General features: G+C 37.3%; 3 protein-coding genes across 3 annotated transcripts; 1 reads left to right on the forward strand and 2 right to left on the reverse strand.

The window, feature by feature from the left end:
• Window positions 1-208: 208 nt before the first annotated feature.
• LOC137710766 (protein CHAPERONE-LIKE PROTEIN OF POR1, chloroplastic-like) lies at window positions 209-2637 on the reverse strand. The gene is made up of 5 exons (XM_068449888.1): window positions 2444-2637; window positions 2269-2360; window positions 1336-1718; window positions 561-637; window positions 209-482 (listed from the first exon to the last, which is right to left on the reverse strand). Exons 1-5 carry the CDS (start codon window positions 2500-2502, stop codon window positions 332-334), a joined length of 762 nt encoding a protein of 253 aa, XP_068305989.1. The 5' UTR covers window positions 2503-2637; the 3' UTR covers window positions 209-331.
• Window positions 2638-4354: 1717 nt separating this feature from the next.
• LOC137709750 (calcium sensing receptor, chloroplastic-like) lies at window positions 4355-5419 on the reverse strand. The gene is made up of 2 exons (XM_068448728.1): window positions 5131-5419; window positions 4355-5030 (listed from the first exon to the last, which is right to left on the reverse strand). The coding sequence occupies exons 1-2, from the start codon at window positions 5338-5340 to the stop codon at window positions 4737-4739; spliced, it is 504 nt and encodes a 167-aa protein (XP_068304829.1). The 5' UTR covers window positions 5341-5419; the 3' UTR covers window positions 4355-4736.
• Window positions 5420-8899: 3480 nt separating this feature from the next.
• Window positions 8900-9885, forward strand: LOC137711470 (ethylene-responsive transcription factor RAP2-11-like). The gene has a single exon (XM_068450717.1). It carries the CDS (start codon window positions 9210-9212, stop codon window positions 9876-9878), a length of 669 nt encoding a protein of 222 aa, XP_068306818.1. The 5' UTR covers window positions 8900-9209; the 3' UTR covers window positions 9879-9885.
• The last annotated feature ends 235 nt before the right edge of the window (window positions 9886-10120 follow it).

Genomic DNA, 10120 nt, shown 5'->3' on the forward strand with positions numbered 1-10120 from the left:
AACCAAATCTGCCCATATTCGGGCCCAATATAACAAGACCCGGCCGAGTAGGCTATTTACGTCTTGAATCCCGGCTTTCCCTTTCTCGGATGAAAAAGAGATGGAAGGTGGATACTGGATAGACGGGTTTATCCTCAAAAGTGAATCGCACGTCTCTCACACACGATGCCAATTGACGAAAAATTGGGTCAAATCTAGCGTTGGGGAGTAAATTGAAGTGGCAGACTTGTAATTCATTAAAACGAAACATTCAAGCCTTGGCTCAGTTCACAACTATCAGAAAAATGTGAATTCTAAAGGATGGAAACCTGATAAAATAATTTGAGTTCTACTACTTGAGAAAGGTACAAGCAAGAAACAAGAACAGATAAACTACGAGTGAGGTTGCAAGTTCAAGGGTCCAAGTCGGGTGTAACAGCATTGATGGAATATTCGGGACCAAAACCGAACCGCATACCCAACCAGTGACGAGAGCTCCAAGTCTGCAATAGGGGAAAGGTGTAAGTAACGAGAAGAGTGGGGGAAGAAGGCAGACAACTATGGCTACTGTCCAAACTTACCCAAAAATGGAAGCTCTGGCCAAGCTCTTTGTCTTCTCGTTGAGGAAATAGATGCAAGCTGCCAAGGATACCGCCACCTGTAGTAACAAATATTTCGATTGATTGCAAGTTCCCAAAAAAGGGGTACCAACAGCGTAATCTATTTTCTGAGTACTTGTATGCAAATTATAGTGTTTTAATCAAATATCAACAAAGAGGAAGGGTGCATTTATCTAGTACGAATCTATGATAGAAAAGCATGGAAGGATGGAGATACGGGAGAAAAACGACATAAAGATACCAATGTTGGATTCAGCAAAAGAAGGTAGGCATTTGCTGTGTACGTCGAGAAAGGTCTATCTAAAGTCTAATTGTGTCAGCAAGGCATGCTTCACAAGGAGACTGCCACAATGCCACTACCATATTCTATTCCAAACCGTTGGGGCTCATCATATGATGAGAGCAACTCAATCAAAGATATCATCCACATTGTGAACAAACGAAGATGTTTCATGTAAGGCTTAAAGGATCTAAGAATAGCACAGCAAAAAAAAAACAATGTCTAACTAGAGAGTGAAGTTCTGCCCCAAACTTGCACAAATCAGTCACAAATAAAACAAGTTTTAAATCGACGCTTCCAATAAGGGATGCACTAAGGACAAGCCAATATTAGCCTACGCATTCAATTACTATGACCGAAGGTTTCACTTGGATAACAGAAAATGGCATCAGGTGTGATTAAAAGATACAAGGCCATTCGAGCATTGTCAATCACAACAGAAAATTTGGAACAAACCTGAAATGCAGGTCCACCTTCAGCTGAGTTCATGATACTCCAGCCACCCATGAACGCAAAGAGGAACAATCTTCTAAAGATAACTTCAACAGGTGGAACTTCCACAAAATTGAGCAAGTTCTTAACCCATGGCGGAGACTCTTCAACTTTCTTTTTTAACTTGCTCTTCAAATTAATTTTTGTTTTCTTCCTCTGCCAGAAGCTGGTCATCAGGATTTTCTCAAAAGCAGCTTCAATTGATTCTTCACTTCTTTCATGTCCAGCATACTGTTGTAAGAGAAAATTGCGCGATCCCCAAATTTCTTCCTCAGACGCATCATAGGTCACACCAAGACGTTTATACGGATCCCAAACACTGATTCTAGGGAATTTTGGAGCATTACCTACAGAGGCAACAAAAATGGGAAATGAGCAAAGGGGAGCCGTCTACTTATCCAGGAGGAACTCTCAAGGCAGATATATTAAACCACTAAGCACTGGTACTACATATCCAACGTAAGTTTGTGTCTTTCGATGGACACACAACTACTTGAAGCTCGCGTTTTAATCATTCACCACATAGCACAATGGATAGCTGCCAATTCATCCGATGGACGACAAAGAGCGGAGTGACACACACAACTACTTGAATTTCGATGCTCACAAAAACCTTGCTTGCCAATTGCCATCAACTAAATTTGAACTAGCAGAAGCAAAAGTTTGTGCCTTTTATCCTTACTACAAAAGACGGTTCAGATCATTAAAATACATTACAAAGTGTGCACCACAAAAATGTGTCAAAAGTTGTGTAAAAAAAATTGGTGCCACGAATCTGCCCCCATCCTACAATCTAAATTCTAAGTCTTAGGCAACAAATGAATAACAAAAATTCCCCAAATTACAATAAAAAGAGCTAAAAACTTTAACTTGCAGAAAGATTGAAATGAACTTTACCTCCATAAGACGTATCAGCAGCAGCAGCACATCTAGGAGCTCGTACAGCGGAACAACAAGTTCGCAGCTTCTTCGAATTTTCGAGAAATTTACTGCAAGAAAATAGACAAATCAACAGATATAATAACATATATATACATATCAACAGAGAGAGAGAGAGAGAGAGAGAGAGTACAGTTTGGGGCCGAGGAAAGTGGTGGTGAAATTGGGGAAGGAGACGGAGAGGGAGGCCATGATTTTTTTGCTGGGGGAAGTCTGCGAACGGAGAAAACCCTAATCCGAATGGTGGTTTGACGTCATGGAAACAGCCTCCGAAGCTGCAACTCAAAAGGGGCTTTTGGTGGTGGCTGGGGATGGAAGAGGAAGAACGATATCCGCTGCCTTGTCTATTTCAACAGAGTAAGCCGACCCCTACTACCTTGTATTACTATGCGCAGTGCGCACCCCTTGTTTGGCTTATTTACATCAATGCCCTCGAATCTCAATTTTAGTCTCACTATACTCATTGTAACTAAAAATGTGTCACTTAACCACTTAGTACCACGGTCTAGTGGTATTCCTCTTCACTTATAAGTGAGAGATCTTAAGTTCGATTCTGGTCAGAGACAAATTTGAACCCTGCCCTTAGTGTTGATAATATCGATTGTTTAAAAAAAGATATATATATATATATATATATATATATGTCACTTAACATCCAAAAATCAGCTTTGCGTCTCACTTTACCTTATAAATCTTGATTTTGATGGCAATAAAACTTTGAGGCGCTTCAATTTCAAGAATGATCCAAACATGCTAGATCTAGAAAGGCACTTCAAAATGCATTACTTATCACATCATCAAATTATTTTCGTTACGCACTTCAAAATAGTATTCAAATAATTATTAAATATAATCGTCTGTATTAAAATTATTACACGCTCCGATTGATTTATATCTCATATGATTAAAAGTATTTTTCTTGCGCCCAAAGTTTTGAGTTTGATTCCTCTTCATCAATATCGGTTGTTAAAAAAAAAAAAAAAAAAAACTAGAATATATAGAGGTCAGAATTGAATTACAAAATAGACCCACTAACATCGATCAAAGAAAAACACAAGAAATGATTTAGAAGCTACTCAGTCGGATCCAGGAAGAAGCTTTCGACCAGACTCTGCGGATGTGCTGGTTGTGCCAAAACGTCTAGCCGCTGCTGGGACGACTGTTGATGGCGAAAGGACCTCGGCGAAAGACAAATTGTACGAATCTGCGTCTAAACGGCTCTGTAACCATCCCTTGCTTCCTGAGAACCCATCTGCTACTGTCCAACGGTTCTTAAAGCCTATAGACTAGTTAGTGCTCGTGCAACTATTCTTCCTAATCAGAGTACCTATTAACGCGAAACAAAAACAAGAACAAAAGTAATGTCGTAATTTAGCTACTTAATATGATCCGGTAGTAAATTTTAAGAGTTGGAGCTTAATACGAAAGAACTCACGAGTCCAGCATCATGATGCTGGAGCCTTTGTTAACTCTCTTGAGGTAAGAATTCTTGAGAGCTGCTATCTCTGCCTCCACTTTCTTCGCGTTTCTGACGAGGCCTCTCAATTTGTTCCGTAGTTCTTCCAAACTGAATAGAAAAACTATTAGAGGCGAAGAAGAGTTCATAAATGGGATGCAGAAAGGGTACAAATTAGAGGGTTGAGGATGCCTGGGAGAAGTTACTCACTCACGGAATGGCAATCATTTTGCTTTTGGCGCTCGATGGTAGGTGGGGAATGCCAGCCTTGTCCTTGTCCTTCTCTGGTCGAATATCAATCAGAAGGTAATTCTTTGTTGATATAAGGAGGAGTAAGCGAACCTAGAGTTAGTACAACACAAAACCATAGCATATTTAGTCCATATGAACCAAAACTTGCAATCTCAATCCGCTTTATAGCTTCTAAATGTAAGTACTCGAATTTGAAACTGATCGATATGGTGCATAAATGCAAGTTCTACAAGCTATTTCAAGCAGGAGATATCACTGTTTATTGTTGTTTCAAATATGTGCACCCTTTTACATACATGAAGCAATTCCATTTCGTAATAAGCTTATATACCTGACGTAGTGAACCTAAAACAACTACATTTCCGAAAATTTTCAAGTTTTAGGAAATGAACACTACACACCATGTAAGCATTTTAAAAATAATCATGTACGTGAAATCGAAAGTTCACCAAAACAGTCACTGCCATTATGAACCTAAAGCAACTATATTTAGTGGGGTCTGTATCTCGGTTGGTTAAGAGCATTCTCCCTTGCATCCAAGGTCCGAGTTCGAATCCCCCCTCCCTTAATATCTCTTATACAAAGAAAAAACAACTACATTTGAAAAATTACTAGGTCTTAGAAACGAAAATTGCATTGCTTATAGATATCCAACAGTCAGGTACCCGAAATCAAATCTCAGTTCGAAGTTCGAACCACCTTGTGATTGCATGTGTAGTTATGCTCTGAAATCAAGCAATTCATTGAGCTTTTTACTAAATTGCGGGTAGATTATTGCAAGTAGCAACTGAATTGTTAAAGTAAAAACCTTTGCAGCACTTAGAACAGGCTGCATGGATGCTTCTTGGGCAATCTTGCCGAAGAAGCAATCTTCATCTCCGGCCTGTTTCGCAATCGGCAACGCCACATCAATGCCGGGCTTCACTGCATTCAGAACAGATTCCAGAGCATGCGCCGTGCGGTCGAAAACTGTCGAACCCACTTGCTGTATCTGATCAATCGTCTGCTCCACCTGCCAATTCATGCAACAAAACCAGAAAGATCAGAACTTTGAAGTTTGAATAATTGCCGGCAAACCCAATTCAAAGAAAACAACTTTATACAGTTCTTACTTCAGTGAGTGACGAGACAATCTGGTCCTTGGAGAGGCTGAAAGCTTTGGCTTCAATGGGGGAGGTGAAAAGGCCTAAAAGGAAGATTGTGGTTGATGTTGGTAGGGAAACAGAGGTGGGTCTAAATTTGGGTGGCTTGAGAGGAAGTTTAGGTGGAGGCAGGGCGGGTCTTGGGGTGGCGGAAGCTCTGATGGCCATCTCCACCGCCATCTTTGCCACCTCTCTCACTCAGTCTGAGTGGCAGATGATGAGTGAGTTTTGTCCGCATTTCTTTTTTTGGATGGATCAGAAAGATTTATTGTGTGATGAGAAATCAGTGGACAACATAAGGAACTTTTGGCCAGTGATACAATGGCTGTCCGCAGTGGAGTATCCCCCTATGAATCCCCTCTCATTTTCTTTCCTACTCTTTCATTTTTTCTATCTTTCTTTCAATGTAAGATGTTGACGTGACTTTCAAATCTATCTGCAATTAACTAATGATGTCCTACGTGACATACATTGTAATAACTATTTAAGTAAAAGACCGGGAATATGATCCTCTCCTCTCTTCTTCTCTATCACTTTCTATTTCTCTAAGTATTACTAAGGCAATACCCAACTAACTAGTATAGCTTGTCAAATATGGGTATAATAGATTATTTATCAATAATAACCAAAATTTAACACTCAATTTTGTAAATATCATTTTGTATAAAAACTTTCAAATATATAAAAAAAAAACTCACTTAAATGGACGTAAATATCCTCAAAATGAAAACCAAATAAATATAAATGGCAAAACCCTCACCCCATTGTTGAGAGCAGCATTTTCACACACACTCACCCTGTTGTTTAGTTTTGATTGGTTTGTGAGGTCTGGTATAATTCAGAACTTGCTAATAGGAATTACAGATTAATTAGATTTGCGGGTAATAGAAGCTAGAATTAAATTGGAACGATCCTCTTGTGAAAACTGTTATTGTGTTTAAATCTCTGTTCTCCAACAAATTTAAGAGAAATTCGTAAGCATAATTAGATTGAAATTTGATTTCAATGAGTTAGAAACCTCAACTAATATCATGTATGCTAAGATGATTGTACACAGCATATTCTACCAGCACGATATTGTATCAACTGTAGCGATTAAATTTTCGACATAAGCGGCAAATTTTCAAGTCTGTACTCAATTAGTTGACACAACACCCGCAACTGCTCCATGACATTTACCGACTCCCCTTGCGTCCTCACACTTTGTTCAACGGTATTGAGCAGATCTATTCAAGTGTTTTTTATTTCATGGGTATTTAGGTCTATTCACATGAGTTTTTTGCTATATTTAAAAAGTTTTTATAAAATATGACATTTATGAAATTAAGTGTTAAATTTTGGCTAATATTAATAAATACTCGGTATTATAATACTCGCAAAATGTGAGTGAGTATTGTTCGGCCATCTCTTAAAAAATATGTTGAAAATATTTTGATATAACTAATTAATTTTTTTTGTTCGCGGACTTTTTTCAATTGTGCATAAAAATACGGATAGGTTACGTGTATTTTTTTACTAAATATGAAAAGAAAATAAAACCACAAACTCAAAGGCCTTGTTTGATCGCTAGGATCGGATAGAAATGGCTAAGTTAAAGATATATGCGGTGTGCATTCTTATAAGCTGCCAAATCCACATTGGAGAAGTGGAGGAAGATAGCTATGCCAATACTTGCTGATATTGGGCTACAAAATGGAAGTTGAAGAACTATAACTCATGTGTAAACTATCAACTCAGATGTATGTATGTATGTATGTAAAGGAATTGCACGTTTTGATAAATTAAGAGACCATTGCTACTATTTTATCAGGTATAAAATAAATATTACATGACTAATCATACCACACATGATGCGAAAATAGACATATAATTACATACAATTAATAACACTTAAAGTTTTATTTGAGAAAAAATAAACACATTATATACATCCGGTGAAACCTAAAAATTCTGTCCGAAAGTGACAAAGTACACTAAGAATCCAACAATAAAGCTGAAGATTCTGATTATTTTTCAGAAGACAACAATTCTCCGCAGGGATATATTCAAATTTTGAATAAAAATAAAACCAAAAGAAGCAGAGAGCTTGTGCATCGTTTATGTGACAAGTGCCAAACTTTTAGTCTTTTTAATTTCGAGTATATTGGCAGTGTGAATATAAATTAGAATCAAACGCTGGCTCTGTTTGGATTTTGGTCTTTTGAGGTGTGTTTTTTGTTTCGTGGTAATTGGAGGCATACTAACTTGCAGTATTCCCCAATTAGGTTAACGGTGAGCTTAATTATATACTAATCACGATTTTGTATAATTCTGTCGATACCTCATTGGTTTGTACGTTTCTTCTGCAACTACTTGAGCCAAATATTCCATCCCAGATCATCACCCTGGTGCGATGTTGAAATAGTAATCTAACCCTAAGATTTGCGTGATGTATGAATTTGGACCCGTGTCAATTAATGTGTGCACCTACCCCATTCATGTGGGAGACATCTAAATCATCTTCAACCTTTTCTGCTCTACCAAACCTTAGGAATTAAGATACCTGCATGGTGGTCTTACTCTAACACGTTATTTATTGTTACTAATTTACTCTGGACGAAAGTAGATTTGGTAAACGAGTCATATATGTCGTGTTTGTGGTATACTTGTTATATTTGGTATGTGTTGTGTTAAACATGTTATTTTAACAAATTCTTAATAAGTAATCCGATAATAGCCCGACTCATTACAAGTCGTGTCGTTTCGTGTTGTAATAATGGTCATAGAATAAATTGTCATGCCTAATGTCTAGACCTAACAAACAGTTGTATTCGTGTTGTTTACGTGTCATACATGTTATCTTAATGGATTCTTAACGTATGATCGGATAACAATCCTAACGGGTTCTTAATTAATAGGTGACTCGATAACGACCTGACTCGTTAACGGGTTGACCCGAAACCTATTAATTATTTATGTGCCGTTTCTTATCAGATTAACAGATCGTGCAAAAAATTGCAAGCCCTGTATAAAAGTCATATTACAAAAAAATTCTTAACATGACATTGAAGTCGATTGATTTATACAAAAGATAGCACTCCACAAATCTCATTCTACACTCCTCACTAGTGTATTTTTCTTTCTAATTATGGAAAGTTTGGAGTGTGAAATGAGATTTTTGGAGTGCCAATAACAATTCCCAAATTAAATGTTTAATTATAACCAAAATTTTACATTTCTTTTTCACTCCAACCATGACAATTACTTGGATGATAACACCAAAAATTTATATTTATTCATTATTTGATAGCAACTGATGCTAATTCCCCTGCTCAAAAACTCAAGAACCGACTTTAATTATTCGGAACTAAGCTTGGTTGCACCTATAGTCATTAGAAAAGAGAGAAAAAAAAAAAAAAAAAAAAAGAGTCGCTATATTTATACAACTTATAATCTCTGGTCAAATAAGTACGACATTGGATTACCATATATATATATATATATATATATATATATATATACACGTATGTAATAGCTTGGAATGCATGCCTTTCCATACAAAACTCCATGTCTTGCATAATAAAATAATAGTAATTAGAAGAAAACAAAACGCAAATGCTTATCAACACTTCTCTTGACGTTTTCTAAATGATTAACATTATTAATATTACTTAATTAGTGTAACCCCTAACAACCGTTAATGTTAGTGAGAAAGAATCAAAATATAGGAAAAAAGCCCTTCAACTATCGTGTAATAACAGTTAGGTTCCTGAACTTTGAGCGTTTTCGAATGTGACCTGAGAGAGTTTTGAGCAGCTTGTTTGTGAAGAACCTTATTAAGAATATGCAATTATGCTTGAGAGTTCTGCTTTCCCTCATTAATTTAGTATTATCATATGCTCTTATTTAGTAAACAAACAAACCCTAGATGAGACAATGTCAACATGCCATGATCCCTGTCATCATTCTTACAGCACTCACCATATTACTATAATAATGCATAAATGCCTTCTCTTTCATCCACAGCCTAAAGCTATAACCCCAAACCCTTGTGATCTCCAACTGATCTAATGGACTCATCCTCAATGTCCCAACCTATCCAAACACAAACTTTCCAAGAAAACAAAGAGAAAAACACGAGAAAAGGTAGCAAAAATGGAAAAAGGTTTCTAGGAGTGAGACAAAGACCATCAGGAAGATGGGTAGCTGAGATCAAGGACTCCTCACAGAAGCTGAGACTGTGGTTAGGGACTTTCGATCGGGAAGAGGAGGCGGCGTTGGCGTACGATAAGGCTGCTAGGCTCCTAAGAGGCAGGAATGCAAAAACCAACTTTGCATCATGTCACATCTTGAATACACATGAAGAAAACTGCAGCATCTTGAGAAAGAATCCGAGGCTTTCTCAGCTCCTTCAGCATGCAATCATGAAGAACCATGCAAGATCATCGTCTCTAAATAGTGTGTCGAGCGCAAAGGCTAATCTGTGGGATCGAAGCCAAATGAGAGGGATCGATTTTGATACGCTTGTCGAAGAAACTATAGTCTGTTCATCGAGTGGTGCTGCTACTTCTGGTCAAGATCATGGTGATCACGATGAGGACAGGAATAATAAGCTTTGTGCACTTTCATTTGGTAGTTGTAAAGTTTATTCTTCTGTGGTTGTAGCTCCTTCCTTCAGTTCTTCTTCTCAATGCCAACAGGCGCATAATGAAGAAGAAAAAGATTATCAAGAGGCTTAATTAAATAGTCGCTTAATCTGTTATATACAAATTTGGGTCGTTGTTTTTGTGACAAGTATGAGAAACAAGAAGATAAGCAAGGGTAATTATCCAGTAATCCTTGTAATTAGACTTTTTATTTTCAACTTTGGAAAATGGTTAGGTTTTGTGTGTGTTCTTCCATGCTTTTACCATCAAGATTGAAATATGGAGGCTGGAATATATATTTTTGTAAGTAGAGGTTTAGGAGTAATTTAGTAAGA

This window comes from Pyrus communis, chromosome 12, assembly GCF_963583255.1.
Source record: "Pyrus communis chromosome 12, drPyrComm1.1, whole genome shotgun sequence".
Taxonomy (NCBI): Eukaryota; Viridiplantae; Streptophyta; class Magnoliopsida; order Rosales; family Rosaceae; genus Pyrus; species Pyrus communis.